This window comes from Gymnogyps californianus, chromosome 1, assembly GCF_018139145.2.
Source record: "Gymnogyps californianus isolate 813 chromosome 1, ASM1813914v2, whole genome shotgun sequence".
Taxonomy (NCBI): domain Eukaryota; kingdom Metazoa; phylum Chordata; class Aves; order Accipitriformes; family Cathartidae; genus Gymnogyps; species Gymnogyps californianus.
The window spans coordinates 145,647,152-145,668,057 of record NC_059471.1 but is presented as its reverse complement, the minus strand read 5'-3'; the positions used below and the strand labels follow the sequence as shown (position 1 = coordinate 145,668,057).

General features: G+C 39.4%; 1 protein-coding gene across 5 annotated transcripts in view; it reads left to right on the top strand.

The window, feature by feature from the left end:
• PYROXD1 (pyridine nucleotide-disulphide oxidoreductase domain 1) overlaps positions 1-19,726 on the top strand; it is a 40,405-nt gene extending 20,679 nt beyond the window's left edge. For 3 of the 5 annotated variants that reach the window (XM_050915182.1, XM_050915179.1, XM_050915181.1), the window contains 11 exons: positions 227-307; positions 2,525-2,644; positions 4,085-4,213; positions 6,623-6,696; positions 7,651-7,811; positions 12,797-12,897; positions 14,170-14,299; positions 15,181-15,293; positions 17,531-17,653; positions 17,950-18,087; positions 18,606-19,726. In XM_050915182.1, coding sequence (XP_050771139.1) covers positions 233-307; positions 2,525-2,644; positions 4,085-4,213; positions 6,623-6,696; positions 7,651-7,811; positions 12,797-12,897; positions 14,170-14,299; positions 15,181-15,293; positions 17,531-17,653; positions 17,950-18,087; positions 18,606-18,854 — 1,413 coding nt within the window. In that variant the 5' untranslated portion in view covers positions 227-232 and the 3' untranslated portion in view covers positions 18,855-19,726. The other 2 variants (XM_050915180.1, XM_050915183.1) reach the window with 2 other exon arrangements.
• The last annotated feature ends 1,180 nt before the right edge of the window (positions 19,727-20,906 follow it).

Below are 20,906 nucleotides of genomic sequence, written 5' to 3'. Positions count from 1 at the left end.
CTTGAAGATATATGTGTGTGTGAATGAATTAAAATCTTGGGTGTCCAACTTCTGTTCATTTTGGTTGTTACCCTTCCATAATCTTGAAGTTGTGTTTATCCAATGGGATTCTACAAGACTAAAGTAATGTAGTAACACATATTACTTTTCACCAATAATTTTATTGTCTTAAAGTCAGAATCTATTGATGACTATTCACTCATCATGATTTCTGTTTCTTTACAAGCTGGCCATGGAATTCCCATCAGAAGACATTTTTTTAATGACAGCTTCTCCAGTTATAAAAGCTGTAACGAATTTCAAACAGGTAAGAGAGACTTAATTTTTCTTACAGTAAGACCTCTTTAGAAGTTTGTATATGTACAGATAATTTAGAACCTAATCCTGAAAATGCTTATGATTTTGAACTTGTTTTCACATTAGTGTGACTGCAGTGGTAAGTGTTAGTAGGACTGATGAGATATTTTATAGTGATTCATAATCATTAGTAATTGGTGAATATATTCAGGACATTCAAGCAGAGGTTAAACTAGGTGCTTACACGGTTGAAGTATTTTCTAAGTTACTGAAGCTTTATTTCATTACTTTGTTAATGGGTGCTCCATTTTAAGCACTGAAATGGTATCTTTGGAATAAGTTACTTAAGAAACTTAGTCTTGCTAGTGGTTCTCATACAGTAGTGTGTTTGAATTTTGGGCAGAAGCAGACTTCTGAAAGTAACAAAGAAAGGGATAGCCTTCTGTGAAATTGCCTTCAGCTTTATCTACATCTCCAGCAGCTGGTTATTCAATGACCTCTTTCCTGCTGGTTTGAAAAAGAAAATAAAATCCATACATGAGTTCAGGTTTTTGGCTAGTAGGTTCATTAAGTTAGTTTCGCAGAGGTACTCAGATCTTGGAAAGCACTGTTTTTTCCTCACTCTGAGGGAACTTTAAACTCTACTCTAGGGCATGGAAAGAGTTGGAGACTGGATTGCACAGAACTCAGGATGCAAAGCTGCCAGCCAGTAAGAAGTTAGATTTTACCTCTCAGGGAAAGTTAAGACACTGAGAGCAGGACTTCCACCTGGCATTTATATTCATGACTCTCTTTCTGAAACATGATATCTAACAGGTGAGGCATATCTCATGACAAGTAAAGAATGACCACTCTGCAGTTTATCTGACAGCCTGGTTTTAACATAGTTCTTCCTGGTGTATGGATGCCTAATTCAAATCACTACAGGGGGAAAATAAAGCGTAGAGAGGTTTGAACAGCAGTTCTTTGCATTTAGTGGCTGTAATTGGCTATCAGCATCTCTTCCTTTTCTCACTGTGGTTTTTGTCCGAGGCTAATGGGATGCTCAGAACACAGCTGAGAGACTGCAAGCTCTATGTGAGACTGGTAGAGTAACACCCAACTAAAGAATATCTTCTGAGCTTGAGAATGCTGACAGTAGGGTCATGAGTATCCAGGAAAGACATTTACACATTGCAGAGATGTGAAGTCTGTAATTCACATCAGCAGAAGTTTCAGTATCTGAAGAATAAAGGAATAGTTAAACACTATTGGAAGGCAGCAGCATCTAATTTTTGGACATGAGCATCTTAATTTCTCTCTGAATTGCAAGCATGGTGTGGCTTCTGGTTCCTAGCTGTGTTCCAGACTCTTTGAATATTCTGTAAAGTAGAAGACCTGGAAGTTCCCGTGCAGCTGCTCCCTTCTGGAAGAAACCCAAAGTCAACATAACTTACTTGAATGTTTTCCAAGTTCTGGTTTGACTCTTTCTTCCCCCCACCCCGACCAGTCTCTGAAGTATCAGATAGTGACTATGGATGAGATGCTAACTGACTAAATGCTTTGAGGTGATCTTGAATCTGTTTTGCCTAAACACTTGTATTATATGTCCTGCTTACAAGCTGAACAACAGTAAGCACTTTCCTGACATAAGGGTCAATTACCTGCAACAAGAGGTTTCTGAATCATTAGGTTTTTGAAGAAAATGTCACCAAATTTTTTTTAATAGAATAAAAATATTTATTCCAGACAAAAGTGTTTCCATAATTCTTTAAGCTATTTTGACCAAAAATTTTTTTCCCAAAATGCCAAGGAGAGGAAGATGCTTGCATGGGAGAACATCGTTGAGTTATTTTATCAAAGTTATAACAAACAGAAAAGCAGGGTCTTAACACTGCATCAGCTGAGTTAAAAAGCAATGTTAACAACTCTAATAATACAGTCTATTTGTGGAATAAAACATTATAGCAGTTAGAGCAGCTATCAGAGTTCTCCATTTTTGCTTAATCTCTAGGTTTAGAATTAAAATTCTCTGTACTACTTTGACTGTTTACCAGGAATAGGCATGAAAAGATTCGGTATATAAAAAGGAACTTTTAGCAGTAGCATGATAACATGTTTTGAGACAATATGGGCTTTTTGTTGTGACTTCTTTACTGGAAATGAACATAACACATTTTGTTACAAGCTTTAGAAACAGAGATGGATAAATTATTCATATTTTTAAATGCTTCTCCTCTTCCTACAGGTCTCCAAAACACTTGAGGAATTTGATGTAGAAGAGCAACCAAGTTCTCTATTAGAAAAACGATATCCCAATATTAAAGTTATACAGTCTGGAGTAAAACAATTGAAAAGTGATGAACATGTAAGCTAATATTTTCTCTTTTACTTTTATGTGGTTTTTCAAATTGTTTATTAAAAAAAAAAATCTAAGAAACAGATGGATGTTTTGGTTGTGAAATTCTGTTCAAGAACATTCTGGTTATTACAGTGTTAAGTTACCAAAATTACAAGAAAATACTTCCTAACTTTAATTTCACTTATCACTTACACTGTTGTTCAAGTAGAAATATATACAGGGGACAGAATTGTATATCAAAAATTATTTGTTAATTAAGAAAACGTATCTTCTAGATTTAAATCTTTGACACCTTAGAGATACTGCATTGAATACCTGATTAGCATAGCAGGGAAACCAGTCAATGAAACCAATACTGTATATCAATATAGGTGTCTGAAAATTTCTGTAACCCTTGATTGGAGATCTTTCTGATTCCTGAATTACTGCCTGTTGCTACAGAGATCAAAACATTAATAACATTGTGATAAAAAAAAAAAAATTCTTGAAAGACCCAATATTTCCACCTTTTCTTCTTTCTTTTTAGCAGGAAATATGTTGCAAGTATACAGCATGTACAGATCCTTGTTGGTGTCTGTGTCAACTCGACATGTTATTTTTCACTTCAGCATTTATCAGAAACTCACATTGACATCCAAAACTAGTTTTGCTTATTTTAAGTCACAGAGATATGATTCCAGTTAGATTCTGCTAATATGCTGAATCTAGTGATATTCTTGTATCATTACTATAATGGTGTTTTAGTTTAGGTATGTCTCAGCGGACACGAATATTTCATGTATATGGATTTGGAGGATCTTTGGCCCAAAACTTTTAAAAACTCTCTTTGTGCAAAACCACTGTAAACTATTTAGCTTCTAGTTTGTAAAACAACAAATAAGGTCATAAAATGTTAAAATTTAAGCATTGCTTGTTGCAGAATGATGTAGCTTGTTTAGTGCCTACCCTTTTCCTTTAGCAAAGAACAGAATTTGCGGTCTTTCTAAACTGTATTCTAGCCTGTGCCTAGTTAAGTTAATACAGGTCTACCGTTCTTGAAATGTTTTGAATGAGATTCTTAATTGCTAATATATAGTAGTGCATAAGTCTATATGTATTACTGGGGTGGGGGGGACATTTCTCACATCGAAAACCTGTTCTTTTAGCATAGATAGTGAGTACAGAGTGCCACCAAGTGGTAATCTGTATATTTCATCTTTCTTTGGGTGCACCATGTATACTTTCCATTTTATCGGTCATATAACGTCATATACTTAGGCTTGTAAGTCTGTGGTGAGTGTAATGCAAGTAAATGACACGTGATCAATGAGAATATGAAGGCCTGCTCTTTAAGAAGCCAGTTCTAGTATTCTGCAGATACTAAAAGCTGTTACATTAAGGAAAATAATGCTGATGTTCTCTTAGATGTCTCCAATTGTTTTTTTCTTTTCTCTTAATTTTTAACAGAAAATTTTCACTGAAGATGGGAAGGAATACATGTATGAAAAACTTTGCCTGTGTGCTGGAGCAAAACCAAAATTAATTTTTGAAGGAAACCCGTATGTATTAGGAATCCGGGATACTGACAGTGCACGGGTAAATGTGTTTTGGACTTATAAGTGTATAATATATTCCTGCTTCTGACACAAAATACTAAAAATGATTGCGGAGTGAAATGGAGAAACATAAGATGATGTTTGTTATTATATATCCTTCAATAGGAGCACTTTCAGTAGCAGAGAAATAGCCTTAAATACCATTAAATAAATTAATTAGTCACTAAGTTTATTAAGTTTATAGATAGCTCCTAGACAGTATTTCTAACATGATAATCTAGAATAAATGGTATTCTTTTACCTTCCAGGCAGAAGCCAATCTGAAAATATAAACAGGAAGCAGGCACCAGTAGAAACTTCCCTGAGAAGGTGTATCTGGTACACAGTACAAAGGGCTACTTCTTGCAGTGAAAAGCTACTGAAGGACTTTTTTTTTTTCTAGTTCTACTGTAGCTTCTCCTCATTGTACAGAAAAGAATTACAGTTATAGTCAAAGATGTGGAAAAGTTTCCACATGAAGAATGACTGTCGTGGTTTAACCCCAGCCGGCAGCTAAGCACCACGCAGCCGCTCGCCCACTGCCCCCCCACCCCTGGGATGGGGGAGAGAATCAGGAAAAAAAAAAACTCGTGAGTTGAGATAAAGACAGTTTAATAGGACAGAAAGGAATGAAAAACAATGATAATGATAATAATAATAATATGACAATAGCAATACTAAAAGAATTAAACTATACAAAGCAAGTGGTGCACAATGCAATTGCTCACCACTCGTTGACCGATGCCCAGTTAGTTCCCGAGCCGCGATCCCCCCTCCCAGTTAACTCCCCCCAGTTTATATACTGGGCATGATGTCATATGGTATGGAATAGCTCTTTGGCCAGTTTGGGTCAGCTGTCCTGATGGTGTCCCCTCCCAGCTTCTTGTGCCCCTCCAGCCTTCTTGCTGGCTGGGCACGAGAAGCTGAAAAATCCTTGACTTAGTATAAACACTACTTAGCAACAACTAAAAACATCAGTGTGTTATCAACATTCTTTTCCTACTAAATCCAAAACACAGCACTATACCAGCTACTAGGAAGAAAATTAACTCTGTCCTAGCCGAAACCAGGACAATGACTTAATAGACTAAAACTTCAGCTTGGAAGTAGAAAGGGAGGTTTCACTACTATAGGTCTTTAGAATTAGAAGAGGCAGGGTGAAAGTGAACACTGCTTCTGTAATTCATCAAATGAAGTTTGACACTGAGAATAAAAAAGGAGTTACTTTTTCAAGCAAACTGAAATGAAACTATGAAATTGTTGTTTGTTTTGGATATTAAAACTACCTGAGATTAGAAAAAGAAAAAAAAAAGATAAATAGAAGAAGGAAGAAGAAACACACAAAAAAGATAGCCCTCGATAAATTTATCTTGTCTAAATTGAAGAGAAAGATGCCACCTGAATGGCACCAGTGGTGTCTGGAACCTGTGAGAGTGTTCCAGGATAGTATTGTCCTGTGCTTGCGTCTTCTGATGGTCTTCTCTGTGCATCCACTGTTTGCCACCATGGGAAACAGCAGACTGGGCTATCATTTGTCAAAACTGATGCTGAACTTTGAATGAGGCTGAAAATACTTGCTTCTGGTTTTTTGTTTGTTGTTTTGTTTGTTTGTTTTTTAATGGTGATTGGTTGCGTTCGCTAGTCCCCTCTGATACAACTTCAGTATCCTTTGAAGTGATTGAAGGACTGCAGTTTTCTTGGTCTTTTACAGGTTCTCTGACACAATTAGGTAAACTGGAAGCATGGATGAACAGATTTTTGTGTAATTGCAATAGTTGGTCTGTAGTCATGATTCTTGATTTGTTTGAAAGAAAATACTTGACATGGTTATACTATGATCTAAAAAATACTGTCTGGGCTCATTTTTCTTTTTTTCTCTCACCACTAAGATGTGATTTGGAGACTTGTTTCTTTCTGAAAGTTTTTTTCACAAATAAAATTGGTTCTTAGATTTACTAAAAGTTGTTTTTTAAATTCCTGATTTCTGATCAGGAATTTTTAAACTCCTAAATTTCTGTATCTTTGCCTTTTTAATGTTATGCAAATTACTGTGCAAGTTGTGATAAAACTAGATTAATAGATACCACAATGCTAATGGTCTCTAGGACAGAGAAAAGTCTCCTGGATTCTATTAAGGGCTCTGTTGAATTGGCTTAAATGTCATTATTTAACTTCTCCTGTCTCCATTTGAGACTTCTAAGGCTGTATCGATAACTTCATCCCTTAATGTGAACTTCACAGGTTTCATTAGCTTCTGTAACAATCTTAGCATAAGTAAATGTGTATCATTAGTCTGAGAAAATCAAAATAAGAAGACTAAGAGAGCAAGAAAATATTGAAAAGGATATAATTGATCAGTGTGAGGGAACATATGATCTAAGTTGTAATTGACTTTCCTTTCTTAATGCAGGCTTTTCAGAAGAATTTGGCTCAAGCTGAGAGAATAGTAGTGGTAGGAAATGGTGGGATTGCACTTGAATTAGTGTGAGTAAACGACTAAGTTTTAAAGATACATATGCAAATAAAATCTTTAATGATGCAATGTTAAATCTAGTGCACATGAGTTTGGGAGAGGGTTGACTTGTAAAATTGTAGCTCTTAAAGCATTTAGTAGCAAAATTGATGAAAATAATTTTTTCGCAGTATAGTGGTGCTTACTGTCACGTAAAATTCAGCAACCTTCAGAAGAAGCTTTGATGCATAGATATCAAGAATATACAGCACTTTTCTGATTTGGCACCAACAGAGATTTCTGTTAAGACTCTTAAGGGCAATATTTAACTTATAAAACTTGTCTGACTTCTGGAGACAGAAGATGTAACAGGAATAAAGAGGCAGCTCATCTTGCACCTTGCCTAATTTAAGTTGATAGAGCTTTTGAAGTGTCTGACATGGCCTTTGTCACAGGTAGGATACTGAACCATGTTGTCCTGCAGTCTGCTAGATTACAGAACCACCTGTATTATGCAATTATATGGTCTTGTTTTGTGTTGCAGGGAATCACTTTTTCACTTTCACTAAATTGTCCTCTGCATGTCTCTACCAGTTCATGTTCCAGGTAGTACAAACAAGATCCAAATGTCTGTTCTTAGCAGTGGGCAGTCTGGCAAAAATGCACATTTTTTTCATTGTGGGGAGCAGGAAATACTAAGTATTATTATTATAAATTTGATCTGCCTCCCCTCACCCCCCACCCTGGTTCAGTCAAGGTTGTGCTGGTGAAAAAGTATGACCTGTCAACATGAAGAGATTTTTTTTTTTTTAATGGGTTCCTTATGTAAATATTTAGAAGCAGTAGTGGATTTGATAGGTTTAAAAGTCTTGGATACCTTATTTCTAGCTTCTGGAATGAAACCCAGCATGCTTCTAGTTGTGTTGCTAAGAGCCAGATCCTTTTCAGGTAGTCTGTCACTTTACCCATTGTTTAAATGTCCACAGGTATGAAATTCAAGGCTGTGAAGTAATCTGGGCTATCAAAGACAAAGCCATTGGGAACACTTTTTTTGATGCAGGAGCAGCTGAATTTCTCATTCCAAAGCTAACTGCTGACAAACGAGAGACTCCAATTGAATGTAAAAGAACCAAGTATACAATGGAAGGTATGGTGTTTTAGTCTCCTAACACTGCAGCAGCAGCATTTAATATTAAAGATAATCCTAAGATAAGTTAATTTAGCAGGCCATAAATAAGGTTTACTGTTATCATCAATGGCATTTCCTTTTTTAAAAAAATAACAGTAAAAAAGCGATACAAAAACCCATCCAGAATTTATGTAGACACATGACAGCTTGTAATAGTTACCTACAAACTGTAAAAAATGTGCTTATCTTTATATCTGTGCCAAGTTTACATTTCATTTCCTGTATTCCATCTGCTGAGGAACTTGTTCTATTTTCTGTAATAATTTAATGTTTTTCTGAATTATGTCAGCATTACGTAGGAAGGAGCTCTCCCGTAATAAGCTACTGGAGGACCAGATGAAACCTCACAGAACGTTACTACAGATGCAGTGAAAGTGCAGTCTTAGTAGATAGACTACAGGAATCGCACCCTACCTTCCCTGAGACAGGCCCGACAGGCAGACAGGACGCATGATACGGAGGATTCCCTATCCTCTCTCCTCCTGGCTGAACACAGTGACTTAAGGGATAGGGGACAATGGTGACAAGTTCCTGCCTGGTGCAGCAGGCACGTCTCCTCTGTGACTACACCACTTTCCCAGGTGCCCTTGCATTATAGGTATGAGGCTCTGCAAGTGGAACCGAACAATAACAAGGACGATGGTTCATCTAGCTTGGAGGTGTTGCCGAGGTTAAGTCGGCCTACGCCCTGCATCAAAACTGCTTCCATAAAGAAAAAAAGACGGGTCATTGTCATAGGAGACTCCCTTCTGAAGGGAACAAATGGCCCAATATGCAGACCGGACCCACTTCTTAGGGAAGTCTGCTGCCTCCCTGGGGCCCGGGTTAAAGATGTGAAGAGAAAGCTTCCTACCCTGGTGCAGCCCTCAGACTATTACCCATTATTGATTTTTCAGGTAGGCAGCAATGAAGTTGCAACAACAAGTCGGAGGGCAATCAAGAAAGACTTCAGGGCCTTGGGATGACTGGTTAAGGCATCAGGAGCACAAGTAGTGTTCTCCTCTATCCTTCCAGTTGCAGGGAATGATGAGGGAAGAAACATCAAGAGCCAGCAGATCAATGCCTGGCTCCGAGCCTGGTGTCACTGGCAGAATTTGGGGTTTTTTGATCATGGGTCGGTTCCCGTGACACCAAGCCTACTGGCAACAGACGGGGTACACCTGTGTGAAAGGGGGAAAAGGATCTTTGCACAGGAGTTAGCAGGGCTCACTGAAAGAGCTTTAAACTAGATTTGAAGGGGGAAAGGGATAAAACCAGGCTCACTAGAGATAAGCCTGGGGGCAGCAAGCCAGTGTTTGAGGGACAGCGTGCTAGCAAGGTCCTTCGGTCTGCCATCTCAGTGGAGGTAGGGGATGGAGATCCATGTGGCAGCAAAGACACAAGGGTTATTGATGTGTTAGAAAGCACGGAAGTGCCTGAGAATGGTCATGTAGGAATTAGGGCTTCTCCCCACAAAAAGGTGGCAGGATCAGTAGCCCGGCTGAAGTGCATCTACACCAATGCATGCAGCATGGGCAACAAACAGGAGGAGCTGGAAGCCATTGTACAGCAGGAAAACTATGACATAGTTGCCATCATGGAGACATGGTGGGATAACTCGCACAACTGGAGTGCTGCAATGGATGGCTATAAACTCTTCAGAAAGGATAGGCAAGGAAGGAGAGGTGGTGGGGTAGCCCTGTATGTTACAGAGTGTTTTGACTGTCTAGAGCTTAATGATGGTGATGATAGAGTTGAGTGTTTATGAGTAAGAATCAAGGGGAAGGCCAACAAGGCAGATACCATGGTGAGAGTCTGTTATAGACCACCCAACCAGGATGAAGAGGCAGACGAAATACTCTATAAGCAGCTGGGAGAAGTCTCACAATTGCTAGCCCTTGTTCTCGTGGGGGACTTCCAACTTACCAGATGTCTGCTGGAAATACAGTACAGCAGAAAGGAAACAGTCCAGGAGGTTCCTGGAGTGTGTGGAAGATGATAACTTCCTGACACAGCTGGTGAGTGAGCCAGCTAGGGAAGGCACCTCGCTGGACCTGTTGTTTGCAAACAGGGAAGGACTTGTGGGTGATGTGATGGTTGGAGGCCATCTTGGGCATAGCAATCACGAAATGATAGAGGTTTTTGATCCTTGGAGAAGTAAGGAGGGGGGTTAGCAGAGCTGCTACCTTGGACTTGCGGAGGGCAGACTTCGGCCTGTTTAGGAGACTGATTGACAGAGTCCCTTGGGAGGCAGTCCTGAAGGGCAAAGGAGTCCAGGAAGGCTGGACATTCTTCAAGAAGGAAATCCTAAAGGCGCAGGAGCAGGCCATCCCCATGTGCTGAAAGACGAGCCAGTGGGGAAGAAGACCAGCCTGGCTGAACAGAGAACTTTGGCTGCAGCTTTGGGGGGGGGCGGGCGGGCGGGGAAGAGTTTATGACCTTTGGAAGAAGGGGCAGGCAACTCCGGAGGATTACAAGGATGTCGTGAGGTTATGCCGGGAGAAAATCAGAAGGGCCAAAGCCCAACAAGACCTTAATCTGGCTACTGCTGTAAAAGACAATAAAAAATGTTTCTATAAATACATTAGCAACAAAAGGAGGGCTAAGGAGAATCTCCATCCTTTATTGGATGCAGGGGGAAACATAGTGACAAAGGTTGAGGAAAAGGCTGAGGTACTTAATGCCTTCTTTGCCTCAGTCTTTAATAGTAGGACCAGTTGTTCTCTGGGTACCCAGCCCTGTAAGCTGGAAGACAGGGAGGGGGAGCAGAATGAAGCCCCCATAATCCAAGGGGAAATGGTTAGCAACCTGCTACACCACTTAGACACACACGAGTCTATGGGGCCAGATGGGATCCACCTAAGGGTACTGAGGGAGCTGGCAGAAGTGCTCACCAAGCCACTTTCAATCATTTGTCAGCAGTCCTGGCTAACCAGGGAGGTCCCACTTGACTGGAGGTTAGCAAACGTGATGCCCATCTACAAGAAGGGCCGGAAGGAGGATCCGGGCAACTACAGGCCTGTCAGTCTGACCTCACTGTCAGGGAAGGTTATGGAGCAGATCATCTTGAGTGCCATCATGCGGCACGTACAGGAGAACCAGGTGATCAGGCCCAGTCAGCATGGGTTTATGAAAGGCAGGGCCTGCTTGACAACCTGATCTCCTATGACAAGGTGACCTGCTTAGTGGATGAGGGAAAGGCTGTGGATGTTGTCTACGTAGACTTTAGTAAAGTCTTTGACACTGTTTCCCACAGCATTCTGCTGGAGAAACTGGCTGCTCATGGCTTGGACAGGTGTACTCTTCACTGGGTAAAAATCTGGCTGGATGGCCAAGCCCGAAGAGTGGTGGTGAATGGAGTTAAATCCAGTTGGTGTCTGGTCACAAGTGGTGCTCCCCAGGGCTCAGTATTGGAGCCAGTTCTGTTTAATATCTTTATCAATGATCTGGACGAGGGGATCGAGTGCACCCTCAGGAAGTTTGCAGACAACACCAAGTTGGGCAGGAGTGTTGATCTGCTTGGGGGTAGGAAGGCTCAACAGAGGGATCTGGACAGGCTGGATCGATGGGCCGAGGCCAGTTGTATGAGGTTCAACAAGGCTAAGTGCCGTAAACTGCGCTTGGGTCACAACAACCCCATGCAACGCTACAGGCTTGGGGAAGAGTGTCTGGAAAGCTGCCTGGTGGGAAAAGGACCTGGGGGTGTTGGTTGACAGCTGGCTGAATATGAGCCAGCAGTGTGCCCAGGTGACCAAGAAGGCCAATAGCGTCCTGGCTTGTATGAGAAATAGTGTGGCCAGCAGGACTAGGGAAGTGATTGTCCCCATGTACTCAGCGCTGGTGGGGCTGCACCTCAAATACTGTGTTCAGTTTTGGGCCCCTCACTACAAGAAGGGTAGTAGTATCAATTGAGGTGCTGGAGTGTGTCCAAAGAAGGGCAGCGAAGCTGGTGAAGGGTCTAGAGCACAAGTCTTATGAGGAGCGGCTGAGGGAACTGGGGTTGTTTAGCCTGGAGAAAAGGAAGCTGAGGGGAGACCTTATCGCTCTCTACAACTACCTGAAAGGAGGTTGTAGCAAGATTGGTGTTGGTCTCTTCTCCCAAGTAACAAGCGATAGGATGAGAGCAAATGGCCTCAAGTTGCACAAAGGGAGGTTTAGATTGGATATTAGGAAAAATTTCTTACCAAAAGCGTTGTCAAGCATTGGAACAGGCTGCCCAGGGAAGAGGTTGAGTCACTGTCCCTGGAGGTATTTAAAAGATGTGGTGTGGTGCTTAGGGACATGGTTTAGTTCATGGACTTGGCAGTGTTAGGTTAACGGTTGGACTCGATGACCTTAAAGGTCTTTTCCAACCTAAACAATTCTGATTCTATGATTAATAACAACAGTTAACTAGAACTGCGTGAACAAACATTACACAAACATACATATGACCAAAATAATAACAAGAAGAGCAGCATGGTTCTAGACTTCAGGTCGGAAGAATAAATTGTAAAAGAGTCAGCCTAAACATCACAAAATGGCATCCAACATTCTTCATATGTATCATGGTGTGTTAGAATTTGCATTTTTGTGCAATGGAGGGGACAGTGCACATTTGCTAGCAGATGGACATCAATTTAAATATTAGCAGTGAAATTAAGCAACCAAGTCTACAGTGGGTCGCCAGAACTCTGGTGCTGTTGGGGTCTGTCTGGCTGTTAAGGGTCCATGCAGGCACCTAACAGTGGCATGGTTGTTTCGGAGATGAGTGAAGTAATGAAAGGCATGAAGTTGAAAGGTGTTAAAAACACTGGCTTGGAGTCTGATTTGTCTGCAAATTAATGGTTTTTGGGACATTAGAGACTTTTGTCTTCCCTTTTGGCAACCAGATCATGTTTCTCTTAATTGAGAATCCTTGTCTAAATTCTGCGGGCAATGAAGTATGCATGCTAAATCTGATATTCTTCATCTCTTTCCTTCAGGAAGTGAGGAAAAAGAAAGACCTATAGCAGCATCTGACAAACTGGGCAGTGCCTTAGGCCCCGATTGGCATGAGGGCTTACATCTTAAAGGGACTAAAGAGGTATGGTCATAATCTTGCTTACACATTTGTTTAACCGTTGCCTTAAGTGGGTAAGGATGACAGAACGTGAAATGTCACATGCAGGATTATTAGAAAAATAAAAATAAAATGTACTTGAACTGATTCTCTTGTTCTGTCAGGATTAAACAGGAAAATATGTTAACGCAAAGAAGGTAATTTTCTGCTTCAGGAAGAAGGTGGCTAATCGAATCCACTGGCATGGTTTTAGCAATTTGCTCTTCAGATTGACACCAGTCCTACAGAAACATGCAAACAGTTATGTTTCAATCCTAGCTTTAACCAGAAGCCATGGTACTTCTATTGTCCTGATTTTAGCTGCCATACGTACATTTTCTTACGTGGAAAAATAGGACAGTAGGATTTGTACAGAGGTAGAGGGAGCATCGGTCTCCTGTCACAGCAGATAATGAAATGGGAAATCAGTGGTGGACATGAGCATTGTGAAGAGTTTCATGTTGAAATAAAGTAAAAATCCTCACATTTCATAGGTTTTTTTTTTTAATCAGGTTTTTATTTATTAATTTCTTAGCTGTTAAGTGTTTGCATCTGTTACACGCGTTTAAAAAAGGTGATCAGTCATAGATTCTACAGAAATGGCTTTACAGTACCAACTAAAGGATGTTTAGGATATTCAGCAGATTAATCGCTGGTGTTTTTGCTGTTGAAGGCTGTGGAAATATGTTTGTGTAGTGGAGGATAAAGCCATTCAAGGCCTGAATCCACAAAATAGAGAAACAGGTAACTTTCGAACTTCTGTCTCGAGCTCAGAATAGGAGTGATTGAAACATGGCTTGATGGAACAGGATATATTTTCTTTTTCTTTTTACAGCATTTAGAACATAACTTATTATTGTTATTAGAATTTAATTCATGATAGAAAAAAGAAGGTTTTGAAATCCTGAAAGATAGAAAAGATGAGTTTACTTTTTTCTGTTCTGATAAGTTCTGAATTCTCTTCCTGTAAACTCAGGGGAACTTGAATGTTTTCTGGCATGCCGGAAAAACCTAAATTGTCATGAAATTTCAAGGAACATCAGATATCTGCTGAAAAAGCAGGTAAATTGCCATTTGCTATGGTTAGATCTGTGCCAAAAAGTGTGGGAACTCAGCTAATGTGTCGTTCTTTTGGACTGAATTCCCCCCCCCCCCCCCCCCAGTTTAGTAACATAGGTTTAGGTGAAGATATACTTGCTATTAAAAATACTGTTATTGCTAATCATTATGTTTACGATTTTGTCAATCTTTCTTTAGTTTTCTCATAAAGTACATATTGAAATACTATGTGAAGTAAAGAAAATATACTTACAGCAAGAATTTATACAACTGCAACGGACTTCTTTGACATTTCCTAAGGAAGAGAAAAATGTAGAACGAGATGAGGGTAGGTGCCAGTGCTGATTAGAAATAATGTGTTGAAGATAAAGCAGTGCTGGAGGACGTTTGATCTTGTTTGCTGTTTTAGAGCAAATACAGATTTGGAAAATAAATCCTTTATTTCTATAAATGAAATGGAGCTCTAGCAATTTATAGTAGTTGAGAATTTGATTTATGGGCTACAATTGAATTACAAAATGTTATGGGTCAGACCCTTTTTCCACAAAGTCACCTAAATCCTGTATGCAGAATATTCCCTCCTTGTGACAGTCCAATAAAATCATATATTAATAGTGGAGTTAAAGCAGAAGCTAAAAAAAAAAATTTAGTGTCAAAACTGAAGTAATCCTTCAAAGAAAGTAGAAGAAAATATCACTTGTTTCATGAATAATTCCACTGAATGAAAATTACTATTTTAATAGCCATTTACTTCCAGCATAAGATTCTAGCAAGTCAAGTCTCTGACGTTGTTTTTGCTTTTGAGGCATTTCCTGTGCATCTGTAAATTTATATGTAAAAGAATATTTGGCAATTGTGTACTTCAGAGAACATCCCATGGGTCTGAAGCAGTGACAGGACACAGCGTTTTCCCCCTGCAAATGAGGGCTTTGATTTAGGAAAATTCCAGAGAAAGTTAATGGTAGGACTTAGAGCTAAGCTCCAAAATCTCTTTTTTTTTTTTTTTTCCTAGTCCTCAGTGAAGGTAAGAAATATTATAGGGAACCTCTGATTATTTTTTTCTTCTTTCTTAAATTTTTATTTTTCCCTACCTAATCAGTTAGATATCTCAAAAGATTTTTTTTTTTTTAATTTCATATCTTATTATAAGACATAATAAAATAACTTATGTTGGTTACAGTCTCAGGGCAAAATTTTCCCCTTTTTCAGTGCTATGGCCTGTATATGTGGAATTAACTAATGGAAAAATTTATGGATGCAATTTCATTGTCAGTGCAACTGGAGTTGTGCCAAATGTTAAACCATTTCTTGATGGCAATAATGTAAGTATACTGATTTCTTTTGAAGTTTAAGTTATTTTTTTAAGTAAGGTGAAATAAGCTTTTTCAGCTGGTTTATGCTTCTATTCTGACATGAAACATTGGTTGCTAAAGGTTTGGAATGTTGTACAGCATTTCAAAATAAGGCAGGTGATAACTGGAAATACCCAACATGATAAAAATGCATTTCATTTGTGGTCTTGGCTTATTATGTTGCTCTTTGTATGTACTGATACACAGTATATATACAATATACACTGTTAAGATTAAGCCTATGCAAAGAAAGAAAAACACTTGTATAATTGGTCAATGTGGCAAAAATTTAGAATAATTTTTGTGTTAATTCTGGACCATATTCTTATCTTACAAATCTTAAAATTTCCTCCTGGAAGGGAAGCAGTTATTTCCAGTATTCTTCATCTGGGAAACTGAGCTATAAAGGTGCTCATATTCATCGAGGGAAGTCACACTTTGAATCAGCATCTGAACATGGATGATGATTACGGAGTTCATAGCTGCCATGTGAATTTTCAGGCCTTGAGATCATTCTGACTCCACATTAGGTGTCTGGCTTAACCCTGGCCTGCAGCTCAGCCCCACACAGCAGCTCACTTACTCCCCACAGTGGAATGGGGGAAGAGAGTCAGAAGGGTTAAAAGTGAGAAAGCTCATGGTTTGAAATAAAGACAATTTAGGCAAAGCAAAAGCTGTGCACGCAAGCAAAGCAAAATAAGGAAGTGATTCACTGTTTCCCATCGGCAGGGAGATATTTAGCCATTTCCAGGAAAGCAGAGCTTACAGGCATAATGGTTACTTGGGAAGAAAAGCGCCATAATTATGAATGTCCCCCTTTCCTCTTTCTTCCCCCCCAGCTTTTCTTGCTGAGCACAACATCGTATGGCTTGGGGTATGCCTTTGGGCAGTGGGGGTCAGCTGCCCCAGCTGTGGGTTCCCTCCCAGCTTCTTGTGCACCCCCAGCCTTACTGCTCACGGAGCAGCGTGAGAAGCAGAAAAGGCCTTGGCTCTGTGTAAGCACTGCTTGGCAACAACTAAAACATCCCTGTGTTATCAACACAGTTTTCATCAAAAATCCAAAACATAGCCCCATACTAGCTACTGTGAAGAAAATTAACTCTATCCCAGGCAAAACCAGCACGTTGGGGTATTTGGTGTTCTGTGGTTCCTTCTGATTAGGAAGTAAAACACTATCCTCTGAATAAAGCAGAAGAAAATTATGGAAACATATATCTGATGTTGAGCCACGAAGTATTTCAAGGCTTATGTTCTAAAGTTAGATTAAGAATTAGGTATTTGCAATGGTATTTTCTGGCCTTGGCAAAAATACAAAAAAAAAAAATACAAAACTCTTAAGACTAGGTGTACCTGTAGCATACGTAGTGTGATTTGAAATTTGGCAAGCTCTGTTACTTCCCTGCCTAGGTATCAGTAATAATATTTTAAAAGCCTACGCTGTGTTCTAGAAATAATGCTTTGCATCTTACCATGGAGGTCTTGCCACTCTGGATGGTCTCATGTTAAATAATTTTATTCAGTATGTAATGCTGTTCTAAGCTTTTTTGAATACATAGAGCTTGAGATATTTTACAGGATATGTGAAGGTCACTTGTAAAAATGCAACACTGATCTGTTCTTAAACCTGGTGAGAAAAGAATGCAGAGATTGCTAGGAAATTCTGCTTTTGTAGGCTAATTTTGTCTTTGCTTATTTGAAGGGTTCTAGGTTTGGTAAGATTCAGGAAAAAATCTGCAGGGGGCAGGGTTGCATTATAATATGGAGAAGTAATACTTGATGTGTAGACGGTTGTGAAAAATACTTCATTATGGCACTCTTCAGGGGATCTGCTTTCTTCCCTTGAAGATGAAGGAGTCTTGAGATTGTGAGGTTTGAACAGCATGTTTCTCTTGTGGTTATCAGTCTTTCCTAATTGAGCCAGATTGGATGGGAGAATGAATACCCATAAATTGTTTACACTGAATGACGTTTTTCTCTGTTGCTACATGGCATCCAGAAGAGCATCTTGCTGGGTTCCCGTAGTATTTATTCGTGTAATTTTGTATCTTCAGATGTTTTGATTAAGCAGAACAGTGAATTTACTGAAATTTTTTCAGGAGTCTGCCATTAAAAAGTAACAAATGAGATGACTGCTTAACATGGATGAAGTTGAATTACTTAGTTTAAATGATTATTTTTCTTATTGCTGATCTGTGCAAATACTTCAGTTTGCTGTAGGTGAAGATGGAGGTCTTAAAGTAGATAAACACATGCACACATCCCTGCCAGATATATACGCAGCTGGAGATATCTGCACGGTGTCGTGGGAACCTAGTCCAGTGTGGCATCAGGTAAATCAAATCATACGACTGTGTGCTCAGCAGTAGTCTAATCTGCAAAGTAAATTACACGCTGTTGCACAGATGGGAGAAAAGAAAGTTTAATTGAAGCGGAAACCAGTGAACAAGTAGATAATCCTGGGTGTGTTGATGACAGATAATTTTGTCTATGTGGCCGAAAGCCAAGCTGTTCAGCCTTTCTGAGTATAATGAAAATACGTAGTATGCAGTGATGAGAACAGTGAGTGTCGGTCATTGCACAGTGACATGTATCTGTGGTTTTAAATCTTTTTAATTTTTTCTTTTAGATGAGACTGTGGACTCAGGCTAGGCAGATGGGATGGTATGCAGCAAAATGCATGGCAGCAGATACTTTAGGGGAATCTATTGATATGGATTTCAGCTTTGAACTATTTGCTCATGTTACAAAATTTTTCAATTACAAGGTAAAGTAAATACAGTCTCATAGTCTTAAACCACTGAGGAACTCATATTGCTTGCTTATATTCACTTGCTAACACTGAGCAGATGCTTTAATATTGACAGAGCGGTTTTCTCTATATAATAATTAATCTTAGTTTAGATTTTCTCCATTCATACTAACTTTGCTGAAACTGAAGAGGGCACAGATCTTTACAGATATATTACAAATTCTAATTGGTGAGTGACAACTGATCTACTTTGCATCTCTGTATATGTTCCATTTCATTAAGTTTCTGTTCATGGATAAATTCAACACAGTTCAGCGTGGTAACAGGCTCATTATTGGGTTTTGTGTATGATATTTCAAGGTGAAGATTTTTAATTCTGTTGTGGGTTTGCAGCCAATGAAGTGGGGAGGTTCCCTAGGGACAAGTATTTCCCTGTTTACATCAGTCTTTTGAAGGTTAGAACTGTTATCAGCAGAAACACTAAAAGCCACTGCAGTGTTCTTACGAGTGCTTTTTCTTTTTCCTTCTGTTAGGTGGTGGTTTTGGGAAAATACAATGCTCAAGGCTTGGGTTTAGACCATGAACTGATGCTGAGATGTACCAAGGGACAAGAGTATGTTAAAGTAGTGATGCAGAATGGCCGAATGATGGGAGCTGTGCTGATTGGTGAAACGGACTTGGAAGAAACCTTTGAAAACTTAATTTTAAATCAGATGGATCTTTCAGCCTATGGTGAAGATCTCCTGAATCCAGATATTGATATAGAAGATTATTTTGATTGAACAAAACCCCGTTTCCATTTTGTATGAAGTTTTGACACCGAGTAATATGTCTTATAAAACTGTTTCCTCAGGATTACCAGAAATGAGGGATAAATGCAGTTCCTTATTAAGACTTTGTGTTGATCTTCTCAAAATACTGACAATAAATTAATCTGTGTAGAAATGCAGCTACAAAAGCGAGTGGATTAGTGTTGGCAAAGAGTTTTCGTCTAGATTAGATGAGCATATGAGAACACAGCCATAACAGTCCTAAAAAGTGGGCTTCACTGTGCTATTAAGATAGCACCGCATTCACTTGAATGCGAGGTGGCCTTCACTTTTTAAAAGTAAATAAAATGTGTTAAATCCCGTGCCTGCCTCATAGCTCCCTTCTTCCCCAAACCATGCATAATTCACCTGCCATGGTTACCAGAGCCCAGTTTCCCTCAATCAAGTTCCTTCTTTTTTAGTTGCTAGGCGTAATTTAGCGCCTAGGTGATAAAGCCCAACAAGTTAAGCTATTCCTTAATGTCCTCTCTGTATTCCATAGTGCCATCCATGGACATAGGTTGTTTCATACTGGCCTTTGGTTTTGTTCTGCAGTTGCTATGTGGGAGTTGTTTATTTTTGGTCAAACTGGCAACAGTTTGTTGTACTCCACTAAATGCAAAGTTGGCAGTACATATTGAGACTACTCCCAGAAAATCACTCTAATTATTTTTTAAGAGAATGACTGTTAAATGAATTAATTCCACTTTTGGCAAAGGTTTCAGTTAAACGATGGCTGAAATAGTAAGCTTTAGTCACTGACAAGATTCTACCAGAAAAATAAAGATGAAGAGCATCTTCTTAATCATGTTTGTTTTATATTTAAGTTGGTATACATCTGAATGTCTGGGGGGGGATCTGAAATGAAACCTACCAGAATTTATGTTTATAATGAGTTTGAACTTGCCTTACTGATCATTGGCTGCAAAGGTTTTTTGTTTTTATTTTTTTTTTTAATCAAATCTAGCATTCAACCTGGCGTGTGCCTAAGCAATGCTTTTGAAGTCAGCAGTAGCTGTTGGGTCTTTACCGCTCTGCCAGCACAGTTACTTGTTTCTGGAAACACTGATGTTCATATTTCTAATTCACGTACAGTTAAATATTCTCCTGGGATGGGAGGCATAAAAATTCCATAGCTGAAGATTTTCTTCAGTGTATAGAGATTGCTGAGGAAAGAGATTGTGACCCTTAGCGTAGCATGGCCACAGTTCTGCTAGCAGGATGTGGTGTCCCACATTACAGGTTGGGTTAGGCTGGAAAGAAAAAGACTGTGGCATGCACTTGATTACACAATGCAGAAGGTAGGACAGAGCAAATAAAACAATGTTGATGCACTTCAACCAATTTCGGAGGATATTGATTATATAACCGTAAGTACTTCTTGACTGGGAAAAGCAGGAATGGAAAAAGGCTTATACTAAGCCCTCCATTGCCAAAGAACCGAAGCTTTTAACGTACCCTGATGCTTGCCTGTACTGAAAAACATCAGCTGTTCTGAACTCTTCAAGCACTCCTTCAGGTTTATTTCAACATAAGAAAGTAAGTTTTTACAGTGAGAACAATCAGTCACTGGTACCACCTCTGCAGGGCAGTGGTAGAGTCCTCATCGCAGGAGGTTTTCAGGACACAACTGGCCAGGGTGCTGATAATCTCATCTAGGCTCCCTTTCCCATGAGAGGTTGAGACCAGATCTCTCAAGGTCCCTTCCCACCTGGGCCATTCGGTGATTCTGCATTGTCTGAATGTGGAACAGTGGTTTGCTTCTTGTTTGGAAGAGAGTATCACTTTTCTCAAGTCTACTTACTGTATGAAAATGAGCCTTCCATTATTATGAGGTTTTTCCTGTTATATAATTAGTCAAATATAGATATTAAGATGGCAATAGTGTTCTAGCAACTTCTTGAAGTACATGTGAGAGAAGGGAGGTCACACGGTTCTAGGTTGAGATCAGTCTCAAAGGAGTTAATAAAGGTAATTTACTGGTTACTGAATTTATCCCAACAGCAGTTTAACAGTCCCAGAATT